This window comes from Scardinius erythrophthalmus, assembly GCF_964197995.2.
Source record: "Scardinius erythrophthalmus genome assembly, chromosome: 6".
Lineage (NCBI taxonomy): Eukaryota > Metazoa > Chordata > Actinopteri > Cypriniformes > Leuciscidae > Scardinius > Scardinius erythrophthalmus.
Genome location: NC_138226.1, coordinates 1,101,745 through 1,126,713, shown reverse-complemented (window position 1 = coordinate 1,126,713; position 24,969 = coordinate 1,101,745). Strand labels below are relative to the sequence as shown.

The following is a 24,969-nucleotide window of genomic DNA, read 5'->3' as shown; positions in this document are numbered from 1 at the left end:
TATTTCAGCAACAACGGTGATTTGAAACATGTATCTTGCATTGTTTGCTGTTGGATGAACTGATTGTTAAAAGTACTAAATGGAAAGAAGATCATACTGTTGTGTTTCTGTGATTAAACCAAATGTTCTCATTACATATTACAATAATCTTGTGTTTGAAACGATGATTATGTGGACTGAAAACATGTGCAACTGACTGAAAGCATTACATCAGGTTTTGAAAGAATGACTCGCTGTGTTACAAGTGTGATCGGTTTGGATTTTTGTACTAAGATTTTTGAAAATGTACACCTTACTTGTGAAAATAGTACCAAAGCGAATAAAAAAAACTGTAAGCAAAAACTCAATTCATTTAGATTTTTTCCCCCAGAAAACAACATCTTATGGCATTTTACTACTTTAGTAAATCCATCTTGATTTAAGAATGTTAGATATTTGAACTGGAAACAAGACAAAAAGCATTTTTTGCAGTGAAGGCGCTTGTATTTCTAAATGCAGCTTGACAGTGATGAACAGAATCAGTGATGCAGCTCTAAATAGATTCGGATCAATTAATTGTTGATTCAGTTCAGTCCAACAATTCAGCAATTATGAAACGAATTTGTAAATGTTAGTTCAATGCAGTTAAAGCATTAGTTCACTTCAGAATTAAAATCTCCTGATAATCTACTCTCCCTCCACGTCATCCGAGATGTTCACGTGTTTCTTTCTTCAGTGGAAAAGAAATGAAGGTTTTTGAGGAAAACGTTCCAGGATTTTTCTCCGTATAATGGACTTCAATGGGGTCCAACGGGCTGAAGGTCCACATGTGAGATCTATATGAAGCGTCACCTGGAAGCTGAAGCGACACCATGACTTATGCATGAATTCAGACACTGACGAGGAGCTGATGTCTGCAGATTTATATAAATAGACCATCATTTATGAAAACTAGGACAGCATCATATCAGCTTATTTGCACAACAGAACGTAACAGAGATTCTGTGTTTCTCCAGACGAGTGTGGATTTACAATCAGAGCGACTGAAATCCCCTGAAGAGCAGAAGAGGAAAGCGTGTTTGAGAGATAAACCTGATGACACTTCACTAATAATTACAAGAAAGCTAAAAGCAAGTGACACTGAATTAGAAGTGAAATGAAAAATATAAAATAATTTTACAGTAGAGCTCAATCAGAACGCTTTATGAATAGTTTATGTTAGAATTTAAAACTTTATTTTAAAACCTTAGGCTTACATAAAAAAAAAAAAAAAAAAAAATCATTGTGGTCCAGTGTTATTTTAATATTATTTCTAGACTTTTGTAGTATTAATTAATATTTTTAATTAACATTTATTTTGTATGTGGTATTGTCATTTTTATAATTTTTTTAAATATATATTTATATCAGTTTTAGTAATTATAGTTTTTCATATAATTACTATATTAAAATCTATAATTTCAATATATCATTTCTATAATTTAACTTAAAATAAAATAAAAATCAATTTAAAAAAAAAAAAATATTTATTGTATTAATTTTATTTCAATTGCAATTTTTGCAAAGGGCAAAACTAATATATGACAGTAATATCTAGTGATACAAACTACTTTCAGGCAAAAACTACAAACTGCAAATCAAATTTAGTCATTTTTTCATGTGATTCATAAATGAATGTGACGAAACAAGTGCATGTTTTTTTTGCAAATAGTTCCTTCACAACTACAATTAGACCTAGAACCTCTTGTGCTGTTCTTATTTATTTTTCTGTATTTCCTTAAATCATTTTGATCCTTTAATTATTTAATTCCTTTAAATTGACAATCCCCCAAAAAACTTTAATTATGACCTTGTTTTTTCCATTTATTTCAATCATTACATTTTATACATGTTTACAATATCAGACTCTTGCTCTCACTGTGTGTGTGTGTGTGTGTGTGTGTGTGTGTGTGTGTGTGTGTGTGTGTGTGTGTGTGTGTGTGTGTGTGTGTGTGTGTGTGTGTGTGTGTGTGTGTGTGTGTGTGTGTGTGTGTGTGTGTGTGTGTGTGATTTCTTCATCTTCTTCTAACACTTCGAGGTGTTGAAGTCAGCTTTAATTTATAATGACTACGCTCTTTTTATGCGACGTGATTAATAATAATAATGTTTATTAATAATGTCTTTATATCTGATCAGTGCAGAGTTAAAGAATAAACCGCTTGATTATCAGTATTAGCAATGGATTTGACGAATTATGTGATGTTAGTTGGTTTCTGTTACTCTAAAACTTTAATATTGTTGTTATATTGTTATATTTTATAAGTGAGGCTTACTTAATTATCCAGACACATAATTTATTAGAAAAGAGTATCAAATATGATCATCAGGCTTTTGAGGAAGGTTTATTATTTGTTCGTCTCTCGATCATCATTGTATTGTATTGCATTATATATTTTAAAACTACAGAGATTTGATCATTTAAATATCATCTGACTAAGACATACTATTAGCAGATATTGATATTTATTTGCATTTTATGTAAGTATCAGCTACACTGTTATAAATATCAGCATCTGCAGAAAATTGCATAATTTTGCTCAGTTTGAGGCTCTGAATAAAACTGAGCTGTTTTTATCCATATTCTCACTATATGAGCCATAAAAGCCAGATACGATTCTTAACAAAAACACACATGCAGACTCTTTCTTTTATACTGTATTTTGGTTCAGAAATGGGTTCCATTTCATAAAATATTTTTTTTCTATTGATCTATTCATTTGATCAAACAAGGCGAATTACTTGATAAAATCAGATTTAAAGGCACGTGAAGCACGAGCTGAAGGAGGACGCTTGTACAATTAAAGACCTTTACCTGATAAACCAGTGTGAACTATCCGTCAGACACAGGAGGACTGGAGAGATTGAGTGTTTTGATCATTTTAAGGCATTTTGCGCATCAAATATGATCCGGTAGATTAAAGCGCTGAGATCTTCATACCTGATGCTGTACAGGACGGTTCCGTCCTTAAAGATCCTCAGGAGCTTGTTGTCCGTCGTGACGTCGTGGAAATTGGCTCCTTTCTCGTTGGCGAAGAACAGGTCTGGTTTCCAGATGGAGTCCAGCATGGACGGGTCCAGATCCAGAGACGAGTCCGGATACTCGCTGTACGCCAGTCGAGGGTCGTTCCACTTCTGCCGGAGGAAGATGTTCACCCTGTAGTCCTGAAACACGTACAGTCAAACCAATTATTATCCAAAAACTCTTCATCCAGAGACTACCAGTGACATTTGGGACCAAAACTGATTGGGACACTTTGAGCTGATCATGTTTTGCTGAAGTGTGTTGTCTTTAATTGCTAATGCTCTTTTTACACACAGACTGAACACAATGAAGCATTGCTTGGTGATTGGTTGAGCTAAACTGGTATTATCTAATTGTGTAGTTAAATTTAACAGCTGACAGATATTCAACATAATTCATGTGTGAGACAGTCTAACAGAAGGACGGACAAAACCAGTCAAATATCAACTGAGTTCTGCTCATATTTCATCACCGTTCTCTAAACTATAGCGAATAAACTGAGATAATGTGAGACGTGTATGAATAGATTGTGGTTTGACTGTGCGTTTGCTCTGACCTTCACACACTCTTAGAAATAAAGGGTCTTTATTGGCATCAGTGAAGATCCTTTAACATCCGTGGAACCTTTTAAGAACGACTCACTTCTTCGGGGAACCAGAAATAGTTCTTACTGCGAAAACCCCATTATATTTAAGAGTGCATGAAGCTGAAGGTCATTTGTGCTTATAGTGGAGGAATTAAATGATATTCAGCCTTCAGTCTAACTAGAATGGAAGTAAATGGGGTCATTTTTAATTAGGGGCCGAGCAGCAGTTCTATTGTAATCGTTAGTGTTCCCATTATTAGTCTTGAAGTCCATAGAACCGCTTGCAGGAAAGTTATGAAATTTGGCACACAGATAGAGGACAGTCTGAACTGTCACCATACCAAATCTGCAGTCTGTAACTCAATCCCTCTAGCGCCACCAACTGTCCAAATTTTGTACTCACGTTTACGCTAATAAATTTTGAACCATAAAGGCTAGAAACAAAATTCTACTTTTTTGATCTCCGCCATTTTGATTTTCTTTAAAAACCTACTTTTTCAAACTCCTCCTAGACTGTTGGTCTGATTTTCATCAAATCGAGTCAGATCATCTTCAAACCATGCCAGCAAAAAGGTATGGAATTCAAGTTGATTCGTCAAACCGTTCTTGAATAACGCGCGAACAAATTTGACGAAGAGTTAACACGCCGTAATGGACACAAGGTTATATCTCCGCAACGCTTTAACGTATTCTGACCAAACTTGGTGTGTGTTTGGACAACTATGACCTGAGGCCACCTGCACAGTTTCGGCACAGTGCCACCTAGTGGTCAGGAGATATGAAAAATCTAACTTCTAATGGGTTTGGCCAAAACTCACAAAACGGGTCTCTTTAGATTCGGTGCAGCATCGAGTCGAACAACGCCCAACTTTCCCATATCGACAATTTTGGGAGTCGGCCATTTTTTACAATGCGTTTATAAAAAATGCTATTTTATGAACGTGCGATTTTTTTGGCGTATCGTTACGAATCTCGGAACATGTCTTCGGCACCATGCCCTGACAGCACTCAAAACATTTCGGGACAGTGCCACCCTTTTGGTCAAAAGATATAAAGAAATTACCAAAAATTATAATAACTTTTTATTAAATTGGCCTGTTGTGACGAAACTGGTCTTGCTGAGAACATTGATACCAATTTTGCCACAGTCGGCCGAACTTTCCTGTCCGCCATTTTGATTTCCTTTTAAAAATGTACGTTTTCGAACTCCTAGACCGTTGGTCCGATTTTCATCAAATTCGAGTCAGATCATCTTCAGATCCATGCCGGCAAAAATGTATGGATTTTGTGTCTATATAGTTTTCGATGGCATGATGCCAAACCGACTCTGAGGCTTTATCTCTGCAATGATTTGGTATATTGACACCAAACTTTGCATGTGTCATTGTCACCTCACTCCGACCACAAGACATCAATTTGGTCCCAGCGCCACCTATTGGTCGGAAGTGATAAACCATTAAATCATATGACTAATGACTGTATTTGTAGTTTTTCAGCCATGCTGCCTGAAATAATCTTAATACGTATTTCATTTCTCAGTATTGCAGCTGGTCTGATGCTCCCAGCTATGCTAGCATGACTTATCGTGCCTTCTTTGTGCTTGGCCCATTAACGGCTGCTTGCAGCTATATTTTCATGTTGACTTTGTGATTCAGAAAACACCCAAGAGACGCTTCATGGCTGGCATGCAGACAGAAGATCAGCAGACCTTCTGGTAAAATAAAAGCCTCTAACAGCATTTGTGAATGAGCATTTGTGCTTTCAAGCATGACATTTCATAAAAGACCGCCATCAATAACAAAACATGCATTGCTAAAATTTTTCCTCTTCTCTGAACGAACGACATGATTTAAACGTGCATTGCAAAGCCATTCAGTGACTTTATAAACATTTCTGTGTGTTTTTGTTAAAAGTTTAGCCATAGAAATCCCTTCAAGGTTTTCATGAGATGAAGCTCTTTGAAAACTGTGTTGAATGAATGAATTAGCAAGACCTTTTGTTCCACTCGAGCATATTGTAACATTACAAAAAGATTCAGCCAAGTTAATAAGCTGCGTATATAATAACCAAGATAAATAATGTACTCATCAAAACATGAAACGGGTGTGTGTGTTTTAAATTACTGGTATAAATGAGTAGTTCTTACATTTGTTTATCATTTGGATACAATAAACAATTTTTGCTCATAAATTGCTAGTAAAAAAAGGCAAACAACACATTGAATTAAATATATCATTTTGAAGTATAAATACTTAAGCTTACTCCAGTAATCTGTGCAAAATCATTTTTTACAGCGTAAATGCTAAAACACTGTCGCTTTTGTCCGAATTCATTTTAATTTCTCTGGACTGTTCATTAACGATTGGTTGCTCTAAAACATGTAAACAAAATTAGCATTTGATCAAAGCAGCTTCTCTTGTTTGTGCTGGATATCCACTTGAGATGTTGGGATTTTGGGCTGCAGTAATATTCCCTGGAAAAGAAAAATGAGGCTTGACTCCAGATTTGGGAATTGTTTACCCCTGAAGCGTCTGAATATCTCCAAACATTAAACTAATCAATCTGAATTGCAGGCCTGCTAGCGAATCGAGAGGATCGTTTGCCATTTGACTAATTAAAACAAAACAGATTGAACGGGAAACGTCTGGGGAATGGTTTGGAACAAAGTTAGTAGAGTCTCGATTAACCGTTTCCACAGTCTTGCTCATTTCCAAATGTAAGTGGGATTTAATTGGATTTATCCAGTTTATTGAGAAGTACATTCTGATTAAACTTTATGAAGACAATTGCAAAAAAAAAAAACATGTTAGTACTAGTAAATTGAGAGTTTAGCCTTGTTTCCATCCACCTATTTTTATGTGCGTTTTGGGATATTGCATACAAAAAAGTGGATGGAAAAGCATAAATTAAGAAAATGTGCATAAAAATGACTTTTTATTCGATAAGAAGACGAGCATAAACTACGATGGAAACATATTTACTGAATGAATCCCTCAACGACCTCATGTGACTGCCCCAGCGGAGGCTGTGATTGGATAACTGGAGTTGATATGTTCAGATATTGAGTGTTCGAGTCGTCGTGTCTTCATGCCAAGCAGAGATTCATGCATTTCATAATTATCATACAAACTGTTCACACTGAACACACATTAGCCGTGTTTCCATCCAACTATTTTCATGAAAATGTGGGATATTGTATAAAACAGAAATGCTGGATGCACCGTAAAAAGTGTTCAGTTCACTTACTTAAAAAAATGTAGTAAACCCGTTGCCTTATTACAGTTTTTTTCAATCGCTAACAAGCGCTTACCCATACTTCCGATACTTTTTCTAAACTCTTAACACAGACTCACACCTACAAAACACAATTGGCCAAATGGTTAATTGTCTTCTCAAAAACACATTTTGTTAAATATATACTAACTCTTCATTTCAAAACAGAACACATGTTTCTCTGCGCACACACTAACTTTACCAAAACACTGGAAATCTGACTCAAAATGAAATAATTCTGTCAAAGAATAACACTTGTTTTCACTTCACGAGGTACATGCAGTCAATCAAAGTACACCAGGTTTCAAAATCCTGGCTATTGTTGACATTTCTAAAACTGCATAGACTTTTATGTTTCAGTTTTACAGGTATTTGTTTGGTTGGGAACTGTATGTCCACATGTACAGTACAGTCACATTCATAATCATTCCAGTAAAAAGCAAATCAGTTTTTATTCCTTTACTGTTTACTACAGGAGGTACAGTAGAAACACGGTTTGATAGAACAGAAAAAGTTTTACAGTATTGCTTACAGTGAACAAAATATCCATTAAACTCACAAGAGCATTGTGAACAAAAAAAGAACAGCAAAAAAAAAGGGGACAAAAAAAACATAAAATTACTGTATCTTATCTATGCGATCTTCAGGGTTAGGCCACATGTTTTCATCAAGATCACATCTGATATCATCCAAGGCGATGCACCTGGGATAAAACCGTTTGGTATGTCGGATCCACCCTTGGAGCCAGCATCCATGGCTTCAAGGAGGGACATCTGATCATGTGGCTGATGGTCATACAGTTAACCTTCCACCTCCACATTACATTTCGTCCAGATCGACGCCTTTTGGCCAGATTGAATCCTGCCTCATCTATGTATATGAATTCATGAGGGGCCTGTTGGCCTCCAATTCCATAACTTTCAAAACAAAGATTATGTAAATCATGTCATTACTGTATACTATACTGTACTGTGTAGGTTACCTACTTGCAAAGTGCAAAGCTTATAGAACTGGACATTGAATTGAATATACTACACTATACCTGGACATATTGTCGTTGTAGCTCCTTGACTTTCTCACTGATATATTGTTTTTGAACTGATATCATTGCAGAAGCAGAGGTTTTTATAAACTTTCATATTGTAAAATATTAGTACAATTTGAAATAACTGATTTCTGATTAAAAATTTGTATGCCATGTAATAAATTGTGTAAAATGTCATTTATTCCTGTAATGAAAAGCTGAATTTTCAGCATCATTACTCCAGGAAGATGCATATGGACTCGAAAAGCTTGTTTCTTCATGACATTGTTCAAAAGCAACACATTTTGCTAGCAATCAAAATCACATTTTGCTAAAATCATGAAATTTACAAAAATGGTAAAAGTTTCATGTAAATGGTAAATACAGTAAATATATGCAGTCCATACTGTATCTAAGGTTTGGAATATTGTTTTTGCTATTGTGGGATGTTGTGTGTTAACATTTGTAAATACTACAAAAACAATCCATAATTTTGTTGGGAGGTATAGATTGTCTGTTAAGAAAATTTAAGCATTATGGAAATGTGTTCACTGACTGCATATTGTGTGAAAACGACAAGAAATGTGTGAATGGTATGGCCACAAAAGGCAGATGCTGTGCTAATTGTGTTTAGAGTTTTGAAAATATGAACACTGGCTGGACAAACGCTTGTTAGCGACTGAAAAAAACTGTAAGTAAATAAACGTAATGCTTAATTGAAAAAAATAAGTTTTGTGAACTTGACAATTCCACATTACTTATTTTTTTTTATTAAGCATTAAGTTTATTTAGGCTACTTAATAATTATAAGGCAACTGAAAAAGCAAAGTTAAGTGAACTGAACACTTTTTACAGTGTGAAAAAAAAAAAAACTGGAAACAATTGTAGGAAAAACATTTATTAAATAAATCCCACAATGTGCAACAATAACCTCGTGACGATAAACTCAGCATCAGCTGTGATTGGATAACTGGTTTAACCAGTGGACCAATGGCGTCGCAGCATCTCTAATGTTGGTTTGGTGTTTCTGAAAGTGTGTGATGAGAATGATTTGGTGTAATTCCCTCCAGAAGCGTCACACACACGAGTGTGTTCCCGAACACCAGCATCCGAACGCTAGAGAACATGACAGCGTTTACTGTGTTTCGTCTGACGCTCTGAGACACACTCGTTTATGATGGAGGGAAAAACAGCCACATTTAAGAAACGTACAATTCATTACTGATATTTTGCACCAGTTTCCCAGCAAGTGTCAATTTTGTTCTCTTGAACACATGGGATGGAAGCGCTGCTGTGTTTTATGCAGGCGGCAACCTCCCTGTCTCTCTCTTGAAACCAACACGGAAGTGAATTAAACGGTAATTCATCGACTGGCCACTAGAGACCGGCTTCAGAAGTGAGTCAAATCTGCATCTCCCCCATGTTGAAATGCCCAACTTTACAGCAGAATAAAACATGTTTACAGCCTGGTGAAAAAAGTGGCTTTGGTCTATATAGCTTATTTTTCCCTTCATGACGACTGTGAGGGGGGTGATTTTTTTTTATAACTCATCCGTTTAAATTATATTAAGCCTTAAATTTCTGCATAATTAAGGGTGTGTCCACTTTTGAGTGACAGGTGGATTCCCGCTGCTGTGGTCATTAGTCATCGTTAGCCGTTTGTCTGCTGTCTGTTAGCCATCACGTTACCTCAGCTAACTGTCTGACTGTAAAAATAAATAAATTCGGGAGTGACGCGCTGCCAAGATGGCGACGGTCGGCCACGCCCACTTTAGGCTTCAAAAACGGTCTTCAGAAACCTACAGGTGACGTCACGGACACTACGTCCATATTTTTTTACAGTCTATGATTTTATGCCATATTCCGACTTAGTTAAATTTGCACCTTTGAATGAGCTAATGTCATGTTGAGTTCAGAGGCAATACTCCTGTTTTTAGCAAAGTAAAGGCGTAAACCACACATACACACTCACCATAGTCGTCTCCGTCACTGAGCCGAAGCTGTTGATGAATATATTGCATGTGACGTTCACAGGTGGACCTGCAGGAACACATGATGTTACAAAGAACTGCAACATATTAAGACAAAATTCACCATTCAAGCCTATAGCTGACATATACAACCATTCAAAATTTAGCTTTTCTTGATCAAAATTACAGTAAAAATTGTGAAATATTATTCCAGTGTAAATCATCTGTTCTCTATGTGAATATACAGTAAAGTGTAATTTATTCCTGTGATCAAAGCTGAATGTTCAGCATCATTACTCCAGTCTTCAGAGTCACATGATCCTTCAGAAATCACTCTAATATGAGGATTTGATGATCAAGAAACATTTATGATTATTATCAGTGATGAAAATATTATTTTTTTAATGAAAACTGAGGATTCAGGATTATATGATGAATAGAAAGTTCAAAAGAACAGCATTTATTTTAAATAGAATCTTTTGTAACATTATAAATGTTACATTATATTGTCACTTTTGATACATTTAATGCATCACCGCTGAATAACTGAACAAATGGTTTTGTTTTAGTGTAACTAAAATAATACATATCAATGTTCTGCTTCACTTTGATCTTCTGAAGAGTTTGAGTTTTTGAGGCTTGTATTAAAGCATCTCATGTTTCTGCCTCTTTAATCAATAACTTTGTTTTATCTCTCATTTGTAAGTCACTTCACATTAAAGCTTCTGATAAACAAATCAATGGAAATATTAATTTATAAATAATAATATTGCTCTGAATGTTTTTTTTAAACCGTTTGAAAGTTGTTGTTTTTTTTCTCAATCAGAAGAAACATAATTTCAAGAGAGCAATCATCAAAGTTTGATGCAAGAAATAAAACACAGTAAATATCTATTTAAAAATGATCATTGTGAAACTTGTTTCCGCATCAAACTCTTTTCAGTGAATATCTCTCCGCTAATTTCTAGATCATATACAGTCTGTCATTCTTGTTGAAAATCATGAAAGGAGTTTATTAAAGTACTCTAGGTGCAGGTTACTAAAAATACTCCTTTAGATGCGCCTCGGAGGTATTCTGAACCTCATGAATGTTTTCTAACAAGATTGCATTTTAATCACTCCTGGGCTTCAGCTGGACTGTGATGCTACTTTCTTCTGGAAACAGACTTTGTTGCATTATTTTCCTGTTATCTCTGTAAATCTGCTTTGAAACACTCTGTGTTGTAGAAAGCGCTGTATAAATAAAGGTGACTTGACTCAAACATCCATCCGTGCCAAAAGCACAGAAGCGGCCGCTCGTCCGTGACAGACATATTCAGATTCAACTTTAATAGCAACAAATAAAGCCAGGTGTGTGTGTGTGTGTGTGTGTGTGTGTGTGTGAGGAAGAGTTCTGCTTCTTCCTCATGTTCATCTGTGTTTAGTGTGTAGTGTTGATGTCTGAGCATCAAAAAGTCCCTCCATTACAACAAGAAACAAAGTTGCTTCCAGAACCTTCACTGTCTCTGATGTTCAGCGGTGGATCAAACATCACGACCTTCAAGAACCAGTTGAAGACATCTTTCACTAGTCTTAAAGGGCTCTTATTATGATTTTTAACGTTTTCATCTCTCTTCAGTGTGTAATGTTGAAGTTAGAGCATTAAAAAGTGAGTTATTCTCTATATCAGTGTCAGTGAACTCCTGAAACGCCTCCATTGTAGTCTTGAGTTTCTTCCGGGAACGAACACGTCACAATATTCCTCATTATAATAATTCATGCGCAGAATAAAGGGGCGGGGCCTGGTTGAGTTAGTTAGTAGTGTGTTAAACTGGCGGTTATGGTAAGGGGCGGGACATTTCCCAAACACACTCAAAGCGCTCGACCAATCACAACACACTGCTCCAGCCGACCAATCAGAGCACAGTGTGCTTTTCAGAAGGAGGGGCTTCATAGAGACAGGAAGTAAACAGAGTGTTACTGACAGACTGGGAAGAGAGGAGCCGCAACAATGGAGAATATGAGGAGAATAATCAACATTCAAACAGGAAAACCTGATCTAGAGCTCAAAAACAGCATCAATATTTGTAATATCCTCTTTAAATAATACATCAGAAGAACTCCACTGTGTTCTTTAGCCTGTCCTTTGGTTTGACAGGCACCAAAAAAACATTTTATACTTTAACCAAAGTCCCACCAGCTTCCAGGAACCTTCTCAATATCGCATGGGCAGATGAATGTGGAATATATTTGTGTGGATTACTGCAGTGATGCTTTTATGTTGTTTTATGGTGTGTTTGGGAACACTTTACATTAATGAACAACACTTCTACAGTATTTATTAATCTTAACTCAACATTTACTCATCTTCACCCTTTATTCAAATATTATTATAGATTATGTAGTCATATTGTGTAGTTGTGCTTGTTTTATTAGTGATAATAACGCAATGAAACATCGTGCAACATCATTTTTGTCCAGGCAAAGAAATTATGAACACATGCAAAAATTAGAGAATCAACCAAATATTAATAACTGATTATGTTGTAGTCAGTGTTTGCTTTTTCCTCTCGGCTTTTTGTTTCTCTGTGCATTTTTTTGCATCGTAAAATAAAACACTTAGCTGTAGTTTGCCTAATAATTTTGTCAGATAAATACCTTCACCAAGTTTAGTGTTTGTTCTTCCCTCATATTTAAAATATTTTAAAATATCTAATGTTTTCCTTATATTTTGATGGTTTGATCAAACTTGTAGAGTCATTAAAAAATATCCTAAATGCTTTAAAAATGTTATTGCTTATTGTTGGTTCATGTTAGTTCATGCATTAATCTATGATAATAAACTAGACCTTTTTTGTGGGGTTTTCCGTTTAAAACAAAACAAATGAAAAGTGAATCTGTTAATAATCTGTTCCGGTCATATTTCACCCAAAACTAATAAATTATATTTTGCATAATGAAAGGAAGCCTTTAGATTTTTTTGCATTGTGACATTAATCTAATCAATTATGCACATTTCATCCCAAATTCTTGTTGCTGTAATTGAACAAAAAATCTGTTTAATATGAAAAAAAGTCATTTACATTATGGTTGTATTTGTTGCACTAAACAAAGCATTAAAGCAAGTTAGGGAAAATATGTAAAGAAAAATATAATTCTATTTTTACCAACATTGAACATTCTTTGAAAATTCTTCTTTTGTGTTTCACAGAAATACATAACAGCATATGGATTTGGAAAGACATCACGAGGGTGAGTAAATAATTACATAATTATATATTTCTATCACTATCGTTCAAAGGTTTGGGGTCAGTATTTTTATTTATTTATTCTATTCAAGGATGCATTAAATGTATCAAAAGTGACAGTAAAGACATGTATAATGTTACAAACGATTCTGTTTCAAATAAATGCTGTTCTTTTGAAAATTGAAATTTTCATCGAATGAAAATGAAAATCCTTTTTAAAATGTGAAAAATATTAACTGTTTTCAACACTGATAATAATCATAAATGTTTCTTGATCATCAAATCCTCATATTAGAGAAGGATCTGCTATCTCCTATTTCTGAAGGGTCATGTGACACTGAAGACTGGAGTAATGATGCTGAACATTCAGCTTTGATCACAGGAATAAATTACACTTTACTATATATTCACATAGAGAACAGATGATTTACATTATAATAATATTTCACAATTTTTACTGTATTTTTGATTAAACAATTGCAGCCTTGTTGAGCAGAAGAGACTCTTTAAAAAATATTTTAAAAATCATCCCGCCCCCAAACTTTTGAACAGTAATGTGTGTGAATATATATATATATATATATATATAAAGAATATTGTTGGCTCTTTGACGTACATTAAATGTATGTGTAGAAATACCTGTAAATCAGTCTGAAACTCTTGATGTCTGAAAGCAACATCAGAATGTTTGACTGATTCACATTCAGGAGATAGTAATCCAGAACTGAACCTGCCTTTGAAGTTGGGTCGAATCCGCGCATCATATCCCGAAGTTCGGCCCATCAGTTTGTCTAGGAAATCTGAGGGCGACATCGAGGATGAAGATTCCCGAGCGAACAGTCTCTCGTTCTCTTGACCTGCCGTTATCCTGAGACACGGAGTCAGTAAACATCAGTAAACATCACTAAACATTCAGTAAACATCAGTAAACATCACTAAACATCAGTAAACATTCACTAAACATCACTAAACATCAGTAAACATTCAGTAAACATCACTAAACCTTCAGTAAACATCACTAAACATCAGTAAACATTCACTAAACATCAGTAAACATTAACTAAACATCACTAAACATCAGTAAACATTCAGTAAACATCACTAAACCTTCAGTAAACATTCACTAAACATCACTAAACATCACTAAACATCACTAAACATTCACTAAACATCACTAAACATCACTAAACATTCACTAAACATCACTAAACATCAGTAAACATTCACTAAACATCAGTAAACATTTACTAAACATCAGTAAACATCAGTAAACATTCACTAAACATCACTAAACATCAGTAAACATTCACTAAACATCAGTAAACATCACTAAACATCAGTAAACATCAGTAAACATTCACTAAACATCAGTAAACATCACTAAACATCAGTAAACATCAGTAAACATCAGTAAACATTCACTAAACATCACTAAACATCACTAAACATCAGTAAACATCAGTAAACATTCACTAAACATCACTAAACATCAGTAAACATTCACTAAACATCAGTAAACATCACTAAACATCAGTAAACATTCACTAAACATCACTAAACATCAGTAAACATTCACTAAACATCACTAAACATCAGTAAACATTCACTAAACATCAGTAAACATCAGTAAACATTCACTAAACATCAGTAAACATCAGTAAACATTCACTAAACATCACTAAACATCAGTAAACATCACTAAACATCAGTAAACATTCACTAAACATCACTAAACATTCACTAAACATCACTAAACATCAGTAAACATCACTAAACATCACTAAACATCAGTAAACATTCACTAAACATTCACTAAACATCAGTAAACATTCACTAAACATCAGTAAACATCACTAAACATTCACTAAACATCAGTAAACATCACTAAACATTCACTAAACATCAGTAAACATCACTAAACATCAGTAAACATTCACTAAACATCAGTAAACATTCACTAAACATCACTAAACATCAGTAAACATGCACTAAACATTCACTAAACATCAGTAAACATTCACTAAACATCAGTAAACATCACTAAACATCAGTAAACATTCACTAAACATCACTAAACATTCACTAAACATCAGTAAACATCAGTAAACATTCACTAAACATTCACTAAACATCAGTAAACATTCACTAAACATTCACTAAACATCAGTAAACATTCACTAAACATCAGTAAACATTCACTAAACATCAGTAAACATCAGTAAACATCAGTAAACATTCACTAAACATTCACTAAACATCAGTAAACATTCACTAAACATTCACTAAACATCAGTAAACATTCACTAAACATTCACTAAACATCAGTAAACATTCACTAAACATCAGTAAACATTCACTAAACATTCACTAAACATCAGTAAACATTCACTAAACATCAGTAAACATCACTAAACATCAGTAAACATCAGTAAACATTCACTAAACATCAGTAAACATCAGTAAACATCAGTAAACATCACTAAACATTCACTAAACATCAGTAAACATTCACTAAACATCAGTAAACATTCACTAAACATCAGTAAACATCAGTAAACATTCACTAAACATCAGTAAACATTCACTAAACATCAGTAAACATCAGTAAACATTCACTAAACATCAGTAAACATTCACTAAACATCAGTAAACATCAGTAAACATCACTAAACATCAGTAAACATCAGTAAACATCAGTAAACATCAGTAAACATCACTAAACATTCACTAAACATCAGTAAACATTCACTAAACATCAGTAAACATTCACTAAACATCAGTAAACATCAGTAAACATTCACTAAACATCAGTAAACATCAGTAAACATTCACTAAACATCAGTAAACATTCACTAAACATCAGTAAACATCAGTAAACATCACTAAACATCAGTAAACATCAGTAAACATTCACTAAACATCACTAAACATTCACTAAACATCAGTAAACATTCACTAAACATCAGTAAACATTCACTAAACATCAGTAAACATCAGTAAACATTCACTAAACATCAGTAAACATTCACTAAACATCAGTAAACATCAGTAAACATTCACTAAACATCAGTAAACATCAGTAAACATCAGTAAACATCACTAAACATCAGTAAACATCACTAAACATCAGTAAACATCAGTAAACATCACTAAACATCAGTAAACATCAGTAAACATCAGTAAACATCAGTAAACATCAGTAAACATCACTAAACATTCACTAAACATCAGTAAACATTCACTAAACATCAGTAAACATTCACTAAACATCAGTAAACATCAGTAAACATTCACTAAACATCAGTAAACATTCACTAAACATCAGTAAACATCAGTAAACATTCACTAAACATCAGTAAACATTCACTAAACATCAGTAAACATCAGTAAACATCACTAAACATCAGTAAACATCAGTAAACATCAGTAAACATCACTAAACATTCACTAAACATCAGTAAACATTCACTAAACATCAGTAAACATTCACTAAACATCAGTAAACATCAGTAAACATTCACTAAACATCAGTAAACATTCACTAAACATCAGTAAACATCAGTAAACATCACTAAACATCAGTAAACATCAGTAAACATCAGTAAACATCACTAAACATTCACTAAACATCAGTAAACATTCACTAAACATCAGTAAACATCAGTAAACATCAGTAAACATTCACTAAACATCAGTAAACATTCACTAAACATCAGTAAACATCAGTAAACATTCACTAAACATCAGTAAACATCAGTAAACATCAGTAAACATTCACTAAACATCAGTAAACATCACTAAACATCAGTAAACATCAGTAAACATCACTAAACATCAGTAAACATCAGTAAACATCAGTAAACATCACTAAACATTCACTAAACATCAGTAAACATTCACTAAACATCAGTAAACATCACTAAACATCAGTAAACATCAGTAAACATCACTAAACATCAGTAAACATCAGTAAACATCAGTAAACATCACTAAACATTCACTAAACATCAGTAAACATTCACTAAACATCAGTAAACATTCACTAAACATCAGTAAACATCAGTAAACATTCACTAAACATCAGTAAACATTCACTAAACATCAGTAAACATTCACTAAACATCAGTAAACATCAGTAAACATTCACTAAACATCAGTAAACATTCACTAAACATCAGTAAACATCAGTAAACATTCACTAAACATCAGTAAACATTCACTAAACTGGAAACTCTATGTTCTGGATATAATTTATGGGGGGGGGGGCTTGCATCACTAGAATAGAATAAAGTAGAATAAAATATAGATTTTTTTTTTCAATGTCATATCAAGGCACACAAATAACAGAATACATATTCTGCTTAACAGAATTAAATGAGGCTATACAGCGGGGCTAGTTGTCACAGTGGGGCTAGTTGTCACAGTGGGGCTAGTTGTCACAGCGGGGCTAGTTGTCACAGCGGGGCTAGTTGTCACAGCGGGGCTAGTTGTCACAGCGGGGCTAGTTGTCACAGCGGGGCTAGTTGTCACAGCGGGGCTAGTTGTCACAGTGGGGCTAGTTGTCACAGTGGGGCTAGTTGTCACAGTGGGGCTAGTTGTCACAGCGGGGCTAGTTGTCACAGCGGGGCTAGTTGTCACAGCGGGGCTAGTTGTCACAGCGGGGCTAGTTGTCACAGCGGGGCTAGTTGTCACAGTGGGGCTAGTTGTCACAGTGGGGCTAGTTGTCACAGTGGGGCTAGTTGTCACAGCGGGGCTAGTTGTCACAGCGGGGCTAGTTGTCACAGCGGGGCTAGTTGTCACAGCGGGGCTAGTTGTCACAGCGGGGCTAGTTGTCACAGCGGGGCTAGTTGTCACAGCGGGGCTAGTTGTCACAGTGGGGCTAGTTGTCACAGCGGGGCTAGTTGTCACAGCGGGGCTAGTTGTCACAGCGGGGCTAGTTGTCACAGTGGGGCTAGTTGTCACAGTGGGGCTAGTTGTCACAGCGGGGCTAGTTGTCACAGCGGGGCTAGTTGTCACAGTGGGGCTAGTTGTCACAGTGGGGCTAGTTGTCACAGCGGGGCTAGTTGTCACAGTGGGGCTAGTTGTCACAGTGGGGCTAGTTGTCACAGCGGGGCTAGTTGTCACAGCGGGGCTAGTTGTCACAGCGGGGCTAGTTGTCACAGCGGGGCTAGTTGTCACAGCGGGGCTAGTTGTCACAGCGGGGCTAGTTGTCACAGCGGGGCTAGTTGTCACAGTGGGGCTAGTTGTCACAGTGGGGCTAGTTGTCACAGTGGGGCTAGTTGTCACAGCGGGGCTAGTTGTCACAGCGGGGCTAGTTGTCACAGCGGGGCTAGTTGTCACAGTGGGGCTAGTTGTCACAGCGGGGCTAGTTGTCACAGCGGGGCTAGTTGTCACAGCGGGGCTAGTTGTCACAGCGGGGCTAGTTGTCACAGCGGGGCTAGTTGTCACAGTGGGGCTAGTTGTCACAGCGGGGCTAGTTGTCACAGCGGGGCTAGTTGTCACAGCGGGGCTAGTTGTCACAGCGGGGCTAGTTGTCACAGTGGGGCTAGTTGTCACAGTGGGGCTAGTTGTCACAGTGGGGCTAGTTGTCACAGCGGGGCTAGTTGTCACAGCGGGGCTAGTTGTCACAGCGGGGCTAGTTGTCACAGTGGGGCTAGTTGTCACAGCGGGGCTAGTTGTCACAGTGGGGCTAGTTGTCACAGTGGGGCTAGTTGTCACAACGGGGCTAGTTGTCACACTTTCACTGAATATTTTTCAGGGAAGGTTTATTTTTGAATGTCAGTTTCTGTTTAGACACACATACATAAAAATGTCCACCGTTGTTGTCCAGGAAATAAGAAACAGGCATTTAACACACACTGACCCTCACAGTGGGGCTATTCACACACACACACACACACAAATAAATCATAATTAATAAAAAAAAGTGACACAACTTGATATTTTATGCGAAATACCTCCGCTTTATTAAATAGTGACTAAATGTAGTTTTATTTGTTTACTTATTAACCAACATATATTACAAAAATATGCTACAGAATTCACACAGATAATACAAATTTGCTTTGAAACCAACAAACTAAAGCCCTGCTAGAGAAGCAAGCGTTGGTTTGACTGGACTTTTTGATATTTTCTTTGACATTGTAATGTTTCACCTTATGCTTTTTAACATAAATGTTCTTTGTTTGACATTGATTATTCCGTGAAGAACCTTTCAAATGCATCAAAGGTTCTTTATAGTGGGAAAAGGGTTCTTTAGATTATTAAAATGTATAGGGAAAAAGCAGTACTATTCAATAAAAGGATCTTTATGGAACCAAAAATGTTTTTTATATGTATAGTATACAGTGAAACCAAACATTATTCAGACACCAGATATCATGTTTGATATAGTTTCACTAGTGTGATCAGGACACTATAGTTCATTTCTGTGAGTGAGGAGAGCAGAATAAGAAAACTGTGACATATTACACCCAAATATTCTTCATACAGTGACTACCAGTAAAAATTATACAAATTTGGGAGCAAAAATGATTGGGACACTTTGAGCTGATCATGTTTTGCTGAAGTGTGTTTTCTTTAATTGCTAATGCTCTTTTTACACACAGACTGAACACAATGAAGCATTGCTTGGTGATTGGTTGAGCTAAACTGGTATTATCTAATTGTGTAGTTAAATTTAACAGCTGACAGATATTCAACATAATTCATGTGTGAGACAGTCTAACAGAAGGATGGACAAAACCAGTCAAATATCAACTGAGTTCTGCTCATATTTCATCACCGTTCTCTAAACTATAGCGAATAAACTGTGATAATGTGAGAAATGTTGACGGTGTGTGAATAGATTGTGGTTTTGTCTGTATGTGTTTGGAACCAACAAGACGATCTAGATTATGATTAGACCTGTGACAACTAGCCCCGGTCTCCTTTAGCATTACAGAAACAGAATGGAATCCTCATCTCTGGTTGTAACTGTAACTTCCGATTCTTTGATGTTTTCTTTGCCGTTCTCATTTTCATTCGAGCATTCCTTAATTGCCATGGCAACGCACGTCAGCATCCGCGCACAAGAGAGCGAGCCGAAACGCTCTTATAAACGATATGTATACTAATATACGGCTAATGTTGACTAATATATATAAGCTAATATATGACTAATGTTGCTTTGACAGTCGCGTCTGGAAGTAATAACTGAAGTACATACCTGAAGTTGTGCATTCCTATCAAACACGCGAGTAAAGTTGAGAGGAGTTTCACAGAAGGGCGAGTCATTCCCGAACACCCGTCGTGTTTTCTCCAGAACTAAAGCACAGTTTTCCTCAGGTGAACCCAGAACCACTTCAGCCCAGATTCTCATGGTTTATCCGACACCGAGACGCACCGCGTCCACGAAAAAACCCGCAAAGCTACCAAAATCATTCCGCGCTTGAAGCAAACACCATTAGAGATGACAAGAGAAATCCTGCTTGTGATGAAACGGTGTGTGTGTGTGTGTGTGTGTGTGTGTCGAGTGTGTCAGTGCAGGAGCATCTCTTTAAATCACAGGCGCGCGCGGGGTTCAGCACTCGGGCAGCTCCGCGCCTCTGTCTGCGCATGCGCAACTGTTTCAAAGTGGCAGATCGTGAGTGGATTTTGATCAGGGAGGGACATTGGAATATTATAAGGGTACGAGGGTTTCGTTAAGGCTTGAACCAGGATCTTCATATACAGGAGATTTGCGCTCGTCTTGAATTCCTTATAGTGCCGAACAAGAACAAATGTAGGCGGGGCTTGATTGTGTCTGTGGGGAATTGATTGGATGATTGGATGGTTGTGGTTTGCTATTGGTGGATCTCATGTGAGTGAGAGGTTGCCCCGCCCTCGTCATCAGAGAAGAGATGTCACTGTTATTCTGATTCAAGATTATTAACACAATAATGATGTGCACCTATAAATCATTTAGAATAAACACTGCAATATTCCATAAAAAACAAGTTATTCAATAGTTATTTTGAGTTATTCAGTAATTCGCACACTGATTCGATTCACTTAAACATATGTTTTTGTACATAAAAATGAATAAACATCATATATTCTCTATATTGCAGGTAAAGTAGTCATCTTAAAAAATAAAGAATATTGTGCTCAACCTCCGTATTTCATTATTGTTTTCTTCTTCTTTTTTTATATCTATCAAATTAAAAAGGAAATAAACAATAGGCTCACCAGCACACACCTCTTGGGAATTTAGCGGGAACCCAGGTTGCCTTGGAAACAGATTCACTTAGCACATGATTGCAGATGCTAAAAGGTTGAGCTTGTTGCTGAGTGACAGACGGGGTCACGCCTGTGTGACCGACAGAATCACATTACCGGCCGAGGAAAGCGCTTTCTCGTGTTTCGTCGTGTGGACCCTATTATATCTGAGAGTCTATATGGGGAAACTTATCAAATCTGGAGATTTTTATTTGTTTGTTTGACTTGACACTGTGTTTCTGTTCTAAACAACCTGTTAGCTATATTACTTGGCGGAAGAATTGACCATTATCATTATCAAATATAACTTATTACGGCCGGTAAAATCACAGAATATGCAGCTTCTCGTGGCTTATTGCTTTATTAAATAGCGTCAGATATTAAAATATTTTTTGTCTCTCTGAGTATATGAAGTGTCACACAAACGGCGCCACACTGAGAACATTTTGATGTAAATTAATAAAAAAATAAATAATAATTAAGTTGGACCAACATAAGAAAATCTAGTTTGACGATTGTAATAAAGTTAAACATACTAGAGAAAATTAATGTAACCTGAATCAAATAAATTGTGTTAACCCAACTAATTTATGTTGAATTGTGTGTAAAATTCAGTCAAATGAAGGGTAATGAATTATTATTTTTTTCTAGTGTGTGAATGTTAAGAAAACATTCCATTCGATCATTTTGCAAACATGATAATGTTACTTTTAAACGTTCTATGAACATCCTGAAACGAGTGGCAACATTTAAAAAAGTTCCATGAACGATACATAAATAATGTTTTAACATTCTGAGAACAATTGTAATAAAGTTAAACATATAGATTAAATTAATTTGACGTAAAACAAATAAATTGTGTTGATCCGACTAAACTAGAAGAACATTTGTCCATAACTTTGAGGAAACCTTGACAGAACATGAATCAGAATGTGTTATTAATGTGTTATTAATGTGTTATTAATGTGTTATTAATGTGTTATTAATGTGTTAGCAGAGCCGGCCCTAGACCTTTGGGGGCCCTTATATGCAAAATTTGGTTGGAGGCCCCTTTGATCATTTTAAGACCTAAAGAAAAGCAATGACTACCTAATAACTAAACGGTACATATTATTATTATTATATCTACTATGTTTGATGTCTAAAAGAAAAAAAAAAATGATACCACTGACTGAGCTGAGTGGCAGTGCAAGACTGAACACACACTGAAGAACTTGCTGAATAAAAAGACTGATAAAGTGATTTTCACTGACCAAATATAATTTATTTGACAACAGAGTTTGAGTCTCAAACTACAGCATATATATATATATATAATTTAAATTAAATAGAGCAAATAGAATAACATTTAAATAAAATATTATATAATATAATAAATAGAACATTCAAATGTTTGAATTTTTCAAATAAACAAAACAATAACATCTAAAACACCACAAACAAGATCAATAGTAACAATAATAATAATAAAAACAATAAGAATAAGGTAACATTTCAATAGAACTATTCAAATCCAAACTTATTTAGTACTTATGTATTTGTGTGCGTCTCCTTGGGAAAAAGTAAGTCTATTTCTAGGTTAAACTAAAACACAGAACTTACCAACATTGTTAGCTTCTTGAGTGACATGACTGTGTTGTGAACTAGGAATATATGTGGTTGATGGAGCTGCAATGACATAAAGAAAATTATTATTTTATTATTTTATAAGAATTAATTTTTAAAATGCAGAAGGTTATCATTTTACAAGGTGCTTTGTTTACTGGTAGCATGTAACTTAACGTTAACGTTACTTTAAAAGTGCTCCTGGACATAAGGAATAAATTAATGTTAACGTTAGCCCTTTAGTGTAGAAGCCAAACTGGGTTTATATTGCTGTTAAATGCTTTAACACCACATCGAATGATATAGGCATGATACTAAACTAATTTCATGCAGCAGCATGTTATTAGCATGTAAACAATGTTAATGCTAATGTTAATATGAAGCAATTCCTAACGACTTTTGTTAGTGCAGATAGGTTAACGTTATCCATACAAGTATCGGAAAATTAGGCTTACATACCTTTATCTTCTTGTTTCTTCTCTTCTTCCAGTCTCTTCTTTTGACGTTTTTCATGGCCAGAAAGATGTTTTCTTTTCTTGTCAGACATCGTCAACGTCGGAGTCACTGTCTGACTGACCGACCAAGCGAATCTTTTTTTTTTACAGTCTATGAGCGACAACGAGTGACATCATAGGGTCAAGACTCGCGGTCGCGGGAAAATTGCCAATCGCCATAATAAATAAATAAATAAATAACTACTATGCTTATGATGCCAGATAAAGAGCGCTGTAGGCCCATTTCTTTTTATTTATTTATGTTACTTTTGATGTGTGCTTTTTTTTTTTCACCCACTAGCTAGCAGTGACTCTAAGGGGCCCTCTGCTGGTCGCGAGGCCCTTTGCAATTGCAAAGGTCGTTTAGTGGCTGGGCCGGCTCTGTGTGTTATTAATGTGTTATTAAACGGCTGCTCTCTGAAATCATTATTTGGCAGCATTATATGTGTAATCTAACACAAAAACATGCAATTATGTGTCTTTCAGACTCATGTCAATTAGAAGAAAATTTTTTCATAACTTTGAGAGAACCTTGAACATGAATCAGAATAACTCTGATGTGTTATTAAACTTCTGCTCTCTATGAAATCATTATTTCATTATGACTTTCTGACACCAGATTGTGTCAATTTGATCCAAAGTAACTATGTGATAAAGTTCAAGACACTGACATCTGAGACCAGAACCGTTTAGTATCAGGTGGTTTGTATTGTTTAGCCTCCAGTTTTCCAGCGGAGCTCGTTGGATATGATTTTAGTGTCGCTTCAGGCACTGAATAATATCAGTTTGCTCTGACAGTCGCTGTCACTGACGCTCTGATGCCGTCCAAACTCATTTACTTCAACAGATTTAAACCCAACACCGTCTGACCCACAAAACTCCTGTCGTGTGTGTGTGTCAGTCAACAGATCATACGCTCTGTGTGTCAAAGCTTTTCTCCGTGACAGAATTACAATTCATCATTTCAAATCCATATGCTGTTATTTTATCAGGAATGTGAAAGGAGGAGTTTTCCAGGTCATTTGTGAATGAACTCCCAGCTCACAGAAACATGTTCAGATCATTTCCCATTACACGTTATTTAAATTCTCTGTTCATCTTGTCAGAAACCGCTGTCCGTTAAAAGAGGAAGGAAGAAAGAAAGAAAGAAAGAAAGAAAGAAGGAAAGAAAGAAAGAAAGAAAGAAAGAAAGAAAGAAAGAAAGAAAGAAAGAAAGAAAGAAAGAAAGAAAGAAAGAAAGAAAGAAAGAAAGAAAGAAAGAAGGAAAAAAGAATGAAAAAAGAAAGAAAGAAAGAAAGAAAGAGGAAGGAAGGAACAAAAAATGGAAGGAAGCAAGAAAGAAAGAAAGAGAAAGGAAGGAAGAAAGAAAGAAACAAAGGAAGGAAAAAAGAAAGAAAGAAAGAAAGAGGAAGAAAGGAAGAAAGGAAGAAGGAAATAAAGAAAGCAAGAAAAACAGAAGAAAGAAAGAAAGAAAACAGAGGAAGGAAGAAAAAACAGAAGGAAGAAAGAAAG

General features: G+C 35.7%; 1 protein-coding gene across 1 annotated transcript in view; it reads right to left on the bottom strand.

Moving 5' to 3' along the window:
* glra2 (glycine receptor, alpha 2) overlaps positions 1–20,442 on the bottom strand; it is a gene marked incomplete at its 3' end in the record, with an annotated part of 36,548 nt that extends 16,106 nt beyond the window's left edge. The window contains exons 1-4 of the mRNA XM_081368036.1: positions 20,328–20,442; positions 13,855–13,988; positions 9,896–9,963; positions 2,957–3,180 (exon numbers count right to left, since the gene is read on the bottom strand). Coding sequence (XP_081224162.1) covers positions 2,957–3,180; positions 9,896–9,963; positions 13,855–13,988; positions 20,328–20,395 — 494 coding nt within the window. The 5' untranslated portion in view covers positions 20,396–20,442. The remainder of the gene's footprint in view (positions 1–2,956; positions 3,181–9,895; positions 9,964–13,854; positions 13,989–20,327) is intronic.
* Between the last annotated feature and the right edge of the window lie 4,527 nt (positions 20,443–24,969).